The sequence below is a fragment of the Gobio gobio genome (genome assembly GCF_949357685.1).
Source record: "Gobio gobio genome assembly, chromosome: 22".
Lineage (NCBI taxonomy): Eukaryota > Metazoa > Chordata > Actinopteri > Cypriniformes > Gobionidae > Gobio > Gobio gobio.
The window spans coordinates 26,865,130-26,877,757 of NC_137118.1; the positions used below are offsets into that span (position 1 = coordinate 26,865,130).

The 12,628-nt window shown below is 37.2% G+C and overlaps 1 protein-coding gene across 2 annotated transcripts in view; it reads right to left on the bottom strand.

Annotated features, from left to right (window-relative positions):
- Nucleotides 1-10,182, bottom strand: part of ca9 (carbonic anhydrase IX) — a 44,989-nt gene extending 34,807 nt beyond the window's left edge. For both annotated transcript variants that reach the window (XM_079804381.1, XM_079804382.1), the window contains exon 1: nt 10,021-10,182. In XM_079804381.1, coding sequence (XP_079660507.1) covers nt 10,021-10,129 — 109 coding nt within the window. In that variant the 5' untranslated portion in view covers nt 10,130-10,182. The remainder of the gene's footprint in view (nt 1-10,020) is intronic.
- Nucleotides 10,183-12,628: the final 2,446 nt, after the last annotated feature.

A 12,628-nucleotide genomic window follows, 5' to 3' on the forward strand; every position in this document is an offset into this window, starting at 1 on the left:
CTTTGAGGACAAAATGTTCACTTGCTGCCTAACTAACAGGTGCTGTGATGAAGAGACAATCAGTGTTATTAACTTCAACTGAATAATGTTATGCCTGATCCATGTATATATTTTTCATCATTAAAAATTGTTCATAGTACTACAATTACATATGAATAAAAAAGTTACCTATATACAACACTAGAGCAGAGTATAGGTGAAAAACATGTCCGTAAATTCATTCCTTAAACACTAAATACTAAATATTAAATACGCTTCCTTGTAGACACTTTACACAGTGCCATGTAGACACCCTTCATGTACATGTGCATCTCAATAAATTAGAATGTCGTGGAAAAGTTCATTTATTTCAGTAATACTTAAACGGTGAAACTTATATATTATATATACTCATTACATGCAAAGTGAGATATTTCAAGCCTTTATTTGTTATAATTTTGATGATTATGGCTTACAGCTTATGAAACCACCAAAATCAAAATCACAGAATATTGTGAAATGGTTCAGTATTGTAGGCTCAAAGTGTCACACTCTAATCAGCTAATTAATCAAACACATCTGCAAAGGGTTCCTGAGCCTTTAAATGGTCTCTCAGTCTGGTTCAGTAGAATCCAAATCATGGGGAAGACTGCTGACTTGACAGTCCGGCTGGTGTTGGTCCACTGTGCTTTATTAAGTCCAGAGTCAACGCACCTATGGGATCAGATTCCCGCCTAATGTATTGCGGTCACGCATCAAAAAATAATAAGCGTGAATCCAAATTTTAAAAACACGTGAAAATATAACGCACAAAACTAAAAAATCAATGCAAAGTTAACCAGAATCACAAACAAAGCTAGCCTGGCTCCGCCCTCCTACATACTTTCGCTCAATTTTCATTTTCCTTCAGTACTACGTCTGGGACTGCGGTATATTCTTAGGTTTTCTCCGATCAAATTTTAACCGGTCCAATCAGCGAACAGAGGGAGTGGCTGAGACGATGACGTTGATGTCATGCGCTAGTTTGAGTTGTAGTTCAGTAATGGCGGCGGAGAAAGATGCAAGCGAAGCCATTCATTCCATTGTGGCACCGTTGCCGAATATTCAGAAGTTAAAGCCGGAGCAAGAACAATCTTTGCTGAGTTTTGTTGGTGGCCATGATGTTGTGGCCCTCCTCCCCACGGGGTTTGGGAAAAGTTTGATTTTCCAGCTCGCTCCGTTAGTGGTGAAGGAGTTAGCTGAAGCCTTATTCAGACGGTAATTGTTTCTCGTGGGGTCGTAAGGTATTGTCTTCCTTTACAGTGGTGATTTTATTGCCGTCCGTCTCCCACCACCCGTGTAAAAATCCCGGCCGAATTACCTACTGCTTTTGACAAACACCAAGGTCGTGTGGTAATTCAACTGCTGTCCGAATCCACTTCTCTGAGTTTTCAATAATATATCACTTCAAAATTCACTGTTTATATCCTTTTTGACCACTGCAGAGCACCGTGTGGTTGTGCTTCGCTGTAATTTGGATGCATTTATAGACTTGTATTTCTTTAAATGCTGGCAAGTATTTACAAGAGCAATATATTTCATCACCACTCAAAAAATAAAAAGAAGAAAAGCACGTAAACATTTGAATTGGGCTGTTATTTACGGCAGCATTTATTCTTATCATACCAAGCATATGACATTTTATTTACAGCACCGATCACAAAACTCTCCCCTCCACCGTGAATAAATCACAATCCGAATGCACAAGTTTTAGGTTTTATCACTGAGGTGACATGCACATTTATTTTTACGGACTTCCATGTGAGAAACAAAAGGCGAACGGCACATGACATATGTCACAACCAAACATTAGTGATTGGTTATGGAAGATCCAGAGTGGCTCTTGGCAGATCCAATAGTTTTAAACTTCAACTGAGTACCCGCCTTCAAGGAAGTAAACGCTTGTCAATGGAGAGTGGCCAGACTCTCTGTACAAATGAAATGTATGAGAGTCTGGTAAGACCAGGCCAAAACAACGCAGTCAGGGAAATAAAAATAATAAGCGTAAATCAAATATTTAAACAAGTTTAAAATTATATTGCTCAAAACGGAATCATGAAGTCAAAATTATCTGAATCGCTCACAAAACCATGTTTTCTGCTCTTATTTTCATTTTTTGTATGTCCTTGCTCTTTTCTCCTATGCTCTTCCACATTCTGCGCTTGCGTTTCCAAATGTTGCTGGTAGAGTTTCATGTAAATTAGGGCGGGTCTTAGCATCACCATATAGGTCCACTAGTTCTAGATTGACAGCTCATCCTCTAGCCAATCAATCGAACTGTTGATGCTGTTGAGCTACGAATATAATGCATTCTCTATCACTATGTCTGCAAGGAAATACATTATTGTATTGTTATGAATATAATCTAAGGACTCTATTATTTTGTATGATAGACGTTTTAGGGGGGTTTCTCGCCATTAAAGCAGTCAAATGAACGTTCTGGTTAACTTTGCATTGATTTTTCAGTTTTGTGTGTTATATTTTCACGTTTTTAAAATTTTGATTCACGCGTATTATTTTTTGATGCGTGACCGCAATACATTAGGCGGGAATCTGATCTACCAGGACATTTTAGAGCACTTCATTCTTCTTTCAGAAGACAAGCTTTATGGCGATGCTGACTTCATTTTCCAGCAGGACTTGGCACCTGTCCACACTGCAAAAAAGTACCAAAACCTGGTTCAGTGACCATGGGATTACTGTGCTTGATTGGCCAGCAAACTCCCCTGACCTGAACCCCATAGAGAATCTATGGGGCATTGCCAAGAGAAAGATGAGAGACATGAGACCGAACAATGCAGAAGAGCTGAAGGCCGCTATTGAAGCATTGGTCTTCCATAACACCTCAGCAGTGCAACAGGCTGATAGCATCCATGCATGCCATGCCGCATTAAGAAAGTAATTCATGCAAAAGGGGCACTAACAACGTACTGAGTACAAATGCATGATTATACTTTTCAGAGGGCTGACATTTCTGTATTTAAAATCCTTTTTATTTAATTTTTTTTTATTGATTTCATGTAATATTCAAATTTTCTGAGACTTTGATTTTGGAGGTTTCATAAGCTGTAAGCCATAATCGTCAAAATTATAACAAATAAAAGCTTGAAATATCTCACTTTGCATGCAATGAGTCTATATAATATATTAGTTTCACCTTTTAAGTTGAATTACTGAAATAAATTAACGTTTCTACAACATTCTAATTTATTGAGATGCACCTGTATATAGCAAATATGTGAAACTTATAGTCTACATGTTAAATTTAAACTTCCTCAATCAGGGTTGCAGAGTTATAATGCTTTTAAGTTATAGCAACGACTGTAGGATTTGTTTTAAGGTAATTAGGTGTCATCAAAATATTCATAAATATGTTTGCCAAGTTTAACCCTGTAAAACCTGACATAAAAAATAATAGTAAGACAAATCAAAAGTTTTTGAAATGGTCTTTTTTAATTAATCTTTAGACTAAATATTTTTTAAAAATCTATTTAAAAAAATGCATATGTGTTTTTTGTTGAGTATCATATTTGATACATCAGACTTTTATGATATAGTGTTATATGGAGCTCATACTCGAGGGAAAAAAACACCTTTATTCGGCGGCCCAAACTGAGAAAACAATATGCAGTTTGCTGCAGATGTTGATATTGAAATTCTGATGTTTGTAAAGTAAATCAATTAGATTTTTTAATATTGTTGCAGATACTTACATAGAATGCATATAAATATCAGTTGTCGCTCTTTATCTGCCAATAATTTAAGTATGATATTTAAATGCTTAGTTTGATTATCAAAGCTCTGTAGTTTCAAACATATAATGCAATGGAATACAATGATGATTGAGAGATGAACAAATAAACCTTCCTCAAAAGCCAGTAGAAGAAAAACTGTGAGAACAGGTTTGGTCATTCTGAGTGAATGAGCAGGATTGAGAAAGACAGTATCTTTTCCTTATTCACACACATCAGCACACACACACAATCCCGCCTTCATTCAGTGCAGTCAATGTGAGCATTATGTGCTCCAGTACAGACGCCTGATGCTAAGATGACCGCTGAACCTGATATGCATAAAACACAGCAAAATTCAAGGCTCAGGCCACTGCAAGAAAAGGCCACACAGCTGAGCGTTTCAAAACTCAGATCATCATAGTTAATTGCTCAAGAGTCATAATAATGACTTTAAGTGCAGTGTGCTTTGTGGTCATTTTAACGCCCGCAATTGTTGCAGCACCAGACCAAACTCCTGTGAGCTCTACAAGGGCAAATCCATGGCTATTTGTGCATTAAATGCTCAAAACCGAGGCAGAGAACCAGAGGCGTAGCAAGCTTTTCAAAAGTGTGGGGGATGGAAGTGGTTTGTTTGTTAACAATAAAAACGATGAATACAATGACAGAAGGGTACAAAAGGTATAACATACAAGATACAATCTTGTCTTATATGTATATTTTTTTTAACACTGTGGTTAAAATATATATATATTAGTGCTGTCAAACGATTAAAATATTTAATCGCGATTAATCGCATTAATGTCATAGTTAACTCACAATTAATCACAATTAATCGCACATTTTTATTTATTCTAAATGTCCCTTGATTTCTTTTTGTCCCATTATTTTTTCTTATTTTAATGATCTTATCAACATAGAAAAGTGGATCGGCTTGCTTTGTTCAAATGTTTGTTTTATTGAAAACAACATTGGCATACTTTAGTGTTCGATTTCACACCAACATTCTCACTTGGAGCAAATAATCTCACACAATGTAACACTGCCCATCAATAAAAGGGTGAAACAAATACTTTGTTGCACAAACAGCCCCTTCAACAGCCCTTTCTAAGGGATCAAAACAGGGTGATACAAAATAAAATTACAAAGTGCACATGCAAGGTAAACTAGGACTCCGCCTATAGTGCAGTTAAACCAGGGGTCGCCAACTAGTGGACTCCGGACCGCGAAGCCTTTTGACGTAATGAAACAGTTAACGTTGCAATGCTCAGTTACTACGTTCAGACCCAGACGCGCGGTCAAGCATGCAGTGAAGAAGAGACTGATGGTGCGTTCACACCGGACGCGAATGACGCGACATGCACGCCGCTTAATCCGCGCCGCAGAATGTCTATTTGCGTCTTTGCATTGACTTAAATCACTCGCGCAAAACGCTTCATTCGCGTCTGGTGTGAAAGCACCATCAGAGCAGAAAGCAGCGCTCAAGACAAGCACTTTTAGTTGAAGACCCCTGAGTTAAACCATGGCATAATACGTTTCTCATTTCGGCGTCTCACGCTTGCCATCCACGTCTACTCTTTTAATGGCCCAAACGAGTGCGGGCAGCCGCAGCGTGCCTGATGTTTTGTTTCCGGTCTAGCTACATCCGGAGTGGTGTTGTAGTTTTTCTAACGTTACTAGTTGTTGCAACAGCATGTGAAAAAACTACAAAGTTTGTTAGACCAAAAAGAACGTTAATCTCGCGATAAAAAAATTGACGCCGTTAAAATAGGTTTGCGTTAACGTCGTTAATAACGCGTTTAACTGACAGCACTAATATATATATATATCTTGTCTTATATACAGGGAGTGCAGAATTATTAGGCACGTTGATTTTCTGATCATATTTTTTTTCCAGGCACATTTGACCAATTCCAAACCACAGTAATCCTAATAACTACTATTGATTTAGTATTTAATAATGTATAAGTGATATATAATTGTTCATGAAGGCTGGAAATGAAAATCACCTTATATTCAGGTGTGCAGAATTATTAGGCATGTTTTCTTTTACAGATAAATTGAGCCAAAAAAGAGATTTAACTCAGACTGAAAAGTCAAAAAGTATTAAAGGCCAATGAGAAGGATGCAATACTAATGCAATACTAGACATTGCAGTTAAGGCATGACCATTGGACAGTGAAATGTTCGTTGGGTCAGCAGGATCTGACAAAAACAGGTGGTGAAGTAAAGACACCTGTTAACTGCAAAAGAATTAAGAATTAAGGTGAAGAATTAAGGGTGAAACCATCAGGAACCCTTTAGTCTCCAGCGCCACCATTTTCCAGAGCTGCAACCTACCTGGAGTCTCCAGAAGTGCAAGGTGTCAGGATCTCAGAGACTTCAGTTAGGTAAAGAATCCTAAAAAATGACCCCCACTAGATAAGAATCACAAGCTGAAGTGTCGTAAAATACATGAAGAAGGTTTTTTTTATAGGCTTTATGGACAGATAGGTTGAGAGTGACTCTTGAAGGACCAGCACCACATCCTCTAGTACTACTGTTTGAAGAATTCATCTTCCAGAATCTGGCAGTACGTTTTGGGAGTTCATTTTAGTCCATCCTGAAGTCCGTTTTGCAGAGATGGACTAAAAATGAACTCCCAAAACGTACTGCCAAGATGAATTCCTTCTTCATGTATTTTACAACACTTCAGCTTGTGATTCTTATCTAGTGGGGGTCATTTTTTAGGATTCTTTACCTAACTGAAGTCTCTGAGATCCTGACACCTTGCACTTCTGGAGACTCCAGGTAGGTTGCAGCTCTGGAAAATGGTGGCGCTGGAGACTAAAGGGTTCCTGATGGTTTCACCCTTAATTCTTCACCTTAATTCTTAATTCTTTTGCAGTTAACAGGTGTCTTTTCTTCACCACCTGTTTTTGTCAGATCCTGCTGACCCAACGAACATTTCACTGTCCAATGGTCATGCCTTAACTGCAATGTCTAGTATTGCATTAATATTGCATCCTTCTCATGGGCCTTTAATACTTTTTGACTTTTCAGTCTGAGTTAAATCTCTTTTTTGGCTCAATTTATCTGTAAAAGAAAACATGCCTAATAATTCTGCACACCTGAATATAAGGTGATTTTCATTTCCAGCCTTCATGAACAATTATATATCACTTATACATTATTAAATACTAAATCAATAGTAGTTATTAGGATTACTGTGGTTTGGAATTGGTCAAATGTGCCTGGAAAAAAAATATGATCAGAAAATCAACGTGCCTAATAATTCTGCACTCCCTGTATACATACCTCTGTTTTTTTTTAACCACAGTGTTCGGTTGGGTTCTGATGGCTAGTCACATCAGTTTTTTGCTATTCTATTCTTAGGCGACGGGAACAGAAAGAGGTTAAGGAGAAAAAAAATGCTTAAAAGACTTGAAAAAACCTTACTAAAAACTTAAAACTTTACTTAAAAAAACCTTGTACACATTCCTAGTGTATAGTATAATATAAAATAAATATATAAAGATTTACACTGGCAGCTCAGAGCTTTACAGCAGCATTTAAGTATGAAATTTAATGAATAGATGTAAAAATAAAACACTACATAAACTTCACTATAAAATATACATTGATTCTTATTAAAGCTATATTAATGTTTTTCAGTCAAGAACAGAGAGTGCTTTTCTATGTCTTTTGTAGTTTTATTAACATTAAAGTCCCCATAGTAGGAAATAATATGGAAGTCAATGGCTACCATCAACCGTCTGTGTTCAACAGAAGAAATTAATACAGGTTTGGAACAACATTAGATGAGTAAATAATTACATAATTGTAGAGGCTAACTGTCCCTTTAAGGGCTGCGCTCCTGTCAATTAAGTGCATCTAATATATGACACACGCGAATTTACTTTCACTTTACACATAACCGAATGTGTTTATGTTAACCTTGTGTGTATTTGACACTATTAGCACAGTAAGACTACTTAGTCCAATAATCAAGTGTTTGACAGGATTTTAGTGCGCGCTCTGCGCATTAAAACGATGCATAAGCACGCGAATAACCGGCAAGGCTTTAAAACGCATGCAAATAATGAACTTTCGGAATTGTGAATAACTATAGTTCCGTGAGTATAACTCTCTGACACCAGCATTGCAAGCGTGTCTAGCACTGTGTATAGTGATTGGATATTTGCTCATATCAGCGCGTAGACTCACAGACACACTGCAAAAACAAAACAACAAAAACAACGCAATTCAAGCGCTTATTGAACCGTGAATGCCATACCGAACGGTTTACTATTATAATGAGAATTGTGGCATCCCTAAAGCGTTTGTGCAAAACTGCGGGAAAACTGCAGAAAAAGTGTGGGTGTTGAACCCTCACACCGGGAAAAGTGTGGGTGTTAAAACACCCACACCCCCCACGGGTGCGACGCCCCTGCAGAGAACCACCCAACATGATGCATGATGCATGATGCTGAAATTCAGAACATCACTGTCCCATCGCATGTAATCTCTTAATTCCCCATGTTTGACATTTGCTGTCATTTATTTTGAAACCGACACATTAAAGTCGCCATGAAATCAAAATAGACAACTCCTATATTTATGGAATTTTGCAGTATTTTTTAAATAAATGATTTATCCATTTAAATTCTTGTTCCTTGTAATCTTAAATCAGACTAACTTCCCCTCCCTCTTGCAGCTCATCTCTTCTCTGATGATGAGACGGGACCTGTCACTCAAATGAGATCCACCAATAACAAACCACAACCATCCAACCATCCAATCAATTCCTCACGGACAAAATCAAGCCCCGTCCTACATTTGTTCTAGTCATTTCACTCGGATATACGTCACTATAGGGAAGTAAAAGACTATTGCAGCTTCCGTTTCATGCCGACTTTTAGCAGATTCAGGCATCAACTTTGTCTCTATGGAGCTCTAGATATTGCAGCAGTGCTTTTCCAACTGTAGTATATTGCTTTTAGTAAATCCAAGTTTGTAATTGTGAATTTTTTCTAAATTTAAGTTCTTTATTATTAATGTGGCATCTCCTTTAGTTAGTTTTTTCCCATTTCCTATATGTACAATTTTCTGTATTCAGAATTGTCAGTTTTTGCGTTATTTGTACAGATGACTTATTTCCTGACTAACTCCTGAAACACTGGCGCAGATTTAATACGACGGAGATTTCATTCATGTGACCAGACATTCTTTCCCATGCACATGTTTACGCACACTTACACTTACAGAGATTATAGCAGTTAGCCAATTTTGCATGGGATCAAGCACAAAAATATCCTACTTATTTTTGATGTTTCTAGTTCCTCAGGTTTGTGTCAGAATGTCTCTACGGGAAGCAATGAGTTGGAGACACTGGTACACTCTGAGCGGCACGTAGACCAAACGCTCTCCAACCACAAGAAACCACAAACAGCTCATGAGCACCATCATCTTCCAGGAATATGTGATGAATGTCTTACATTGACACTCACAAAACTCACAGCAAGAAAGGTTAGGAGGATGACATTTTCTCTCTTCATTACTGCTAATTGAATCTTTTTTTTTTTTGGAGTAATTTAAATGTTTGCAGTGTTCTGACGCAGTGTTCCGCGACAGATATACAGTTCTACAAATACAGAAATACAGTTCTTACTGTATTGATGTGATAGAAGGACTTTCCTGTTTCCTATCTCTTTTCATATTCACACATTATCAATGGCATCTTGTTTCATAGCCATTTCACAATAAGCTAACAATAATCAAACATTAACTAGCAACATACTATAGTAAATCGAACCCTTCCCTTGATAATTGGCAGGTTAACAAAAAGCAATAAAGATCTCCAGATACAACATAAAAGATTATATGTTCATGCTGGTGTTGAGGTGATAATTACTCATGTAGGTGAAATTTTATCAGTCTGTGTCCCAGAATGCACCTGTTGTGTTCAAATCAGAGAGCAGCACACATGGATGAAAGCCAGTAACCACCCAAAACCAACAGCCATGATGAAGTTAGAAGGATCATCTCACTTTCATAATTTACAGTTTTTGGCTAATTTCACATAATGAACATTACTTTTTCCCTAAACAATAGCTACTGTGTGCATGATTTTTCTGTGATGAATTTTAATTCATTTTTTAATGAATGCATGTTTTAGCTCTTCTAGAGTGCAACAAACTTAAACAGCAGAATTTAGGTTGGACTATTCACAATACACAATTACACTGATGGATGCATAACTGATTTTACGCTCACATGCTGATGTACTCACCTTTACTGTGTTCGTCATCCCTCTCGCTGCTCCCATCTTCCTCATAGGAGGATGAAGATGTTATGACGAGCACCTGAAGATGAAGAACGAGGAACATATGCAGCAGCATGATAACCTCTGCAGTTCACAGATCCGTTCTCATTCACACACAGATCCCATCTCAGCCTGTGCTGAAGTGACTCAGGAGTCTGGGGCCGGGCTTCACGGAATAAACCAATCACAATGCTCAGGCTGGTCAAGGTGCCAGGACATCTCTCTCTCTCTCTCTCTCTCTCTCTCTCTCTCTCTCTCTCTCTCTCTCTCTCTCTCTCTCTCTCTCTCTCTCTCTCTCTCTCTCTCTCTCTCTCAGAGTTAGAGTGTAACCAAATCTTTCACTCTCATAAAATACATCTCTCCCTCCTTCCTTGATCAAAGTTCAGTGTGAATGAGCTCAAACTGAGTGGCTAATTCTTTTTAAGCACAGATGTGGCTCTTTTTACTTAAAACAAACTTGAAAACAATTTTTTTCTGATTTTGGATTAATCTGCTGCTCCTTTTTTATCAGAATATATTACTGTTATTGTTTTTGAGCTTTTTTCCAATAGCTTTTTCAAACTCTTTAGAAGGCTGTCTTTTAATCATGCAGATAGCACTTGGATTTTTCTTATATTTTGTCAAAGAAACCAGAATTCCTTTGCAAAGCAAAAATGATACATCATTGATATGTTAAGAGTAAATCACAGATTTTATAATATGCTTAAATTTGCTTTGCTGTATTTGTCTTTTCACATTGTGGAAGTCCAACATACAAAAAAAAAATGTCAATGAAAAAAAAGTCACCCAATTTAATAAACAATATCTGATTATTTATCAAATTATTGGGTGACACTTTATTTTCGATACTTTAAGAAGTCACCATTTATATAATGCTTTTAACAATACAGATTGTTTCAAAGCAGCTTTGCAGTGATAATAGGAAATTAATGCAACAAAGATTGTTTTGGCTGTGCAGCTGCTCTAGAAAGAAAAGTAATTGTCCAGCTTAAGTAAGTTTTTGATTGATTAAATTCCGTTGTAAAAATCATTAGTTATTAACTTAGGGGCTGCTTACACAACACCGTTTAGTCTATAGGCATGCGCGTTTGAATGCGCATAGTCTTTCTTTACAAAGTGACCGCCAATTACTTGTTTGCCATGCAGAATACAGCACTTTTAGTCGTTCCCACAGATCTGTTTAAACAGGAATCATTTTGATAAAGTTTTCATTTGTACAGAGGGAAAAAAACGTTGTGTTGATGAGGCCTTCACAGAAGATAGTAGTTGACACAATCTCTGCTGACACTTCAGGGCTGCTTTGTCTTGTCTAGAAGCAGGTTCTTTATCTTATCTGGATCCAGCCTGGATCTGGCTGACACTTCAGGGTTGCTTTGTCGTGTCTAGGTGCAGATTCATCTTCTTATCTAGATCCAGCCTGATTCTAGTACTTACTAGAATGTAAAAGGACTGTAAAGATGTAAAATGACTAGAATGTAGTTCTGACTATGAGTAACTTTGCAACTACGTCAATTTATTCTAACCCGAACCTAACAGTCTACTAACAATCTACTATAGTCTACTAATACTCTAATGAGAGTTAGTTGACATAGTTACAAAGTTACTTATAGTTAGTAGAATGTCTAAAGTGGACCATCGAAATAAAGTGTAACCATTTATTGCACTGGATTTCATCCAGTCTAAAATGAGTCTCAAATGGGAGCAGCCGAAAGAGAAATGTACCTTTCCCAGAGGAGTACTTTAAAACTTTTTTCTCCTCTTTCCTTCTCTTCTAATCAGTAGTGTGAAGAGAATTAAACGGGTTGCAATGGGCCTCTAAACCCGATTAACATTGTTTAGTGAGTTTGTGTTGAAAGAAAATAAATGAAATGATAGAAAGCATTTAGAATTATCCACTAATGTACAATTGTTATAACTGTTATAGTTTATTTTAAGTGCAATATTTGCTTTCTTAAATAAAAACAGTTTTTGTTCAAGAATGGCATTTCCTTAGTATATATATAAGGGTATAAGAAGTGCCAACAAGGAAGTGGATTTTTTTGTGGATGGGGTGAAAAAAAGTTGAATGTTTCCAAACATGCAATTCTTATTAGTCATCGGTTTAAAGATTTGGTGACCTCCAAAAGAGTGAGTGATGGCACATTCAATGTGTTGGGAAACCAGAAAGGAGGAACTTGAAAATGTTTCCTCATCAAACACACCCAGTTCAGGTCTTTGATACTCTATTAACGTAATGAGGAATTGAATCAGGTGTGTTTGATTAGGGTTGGGAAATGTGTGTTCCAAAGTCAAATAAAGGAGCACAAATTTGTCAAATTGGTCATGACACCTTGCCAAACAGTCAAGGTGGTGGATCCTTACTCAAGACTCATTTGTTTTCCACTTAAAGTGTGGTGTCACATTTAATACTCTTTAAATGAACCAAACCCAGTTTCGTTAAAGTTAACCAGAAAGGTAACCAGATACAATATACCTCAGTTCTTTTGGTGTTCACAATGAATTAGTAGGCATCAGACCACTTGTTGTTCACACCACAACACCTCAAGAACTCAGACCCCCAGGTTTCTGTTGAAGG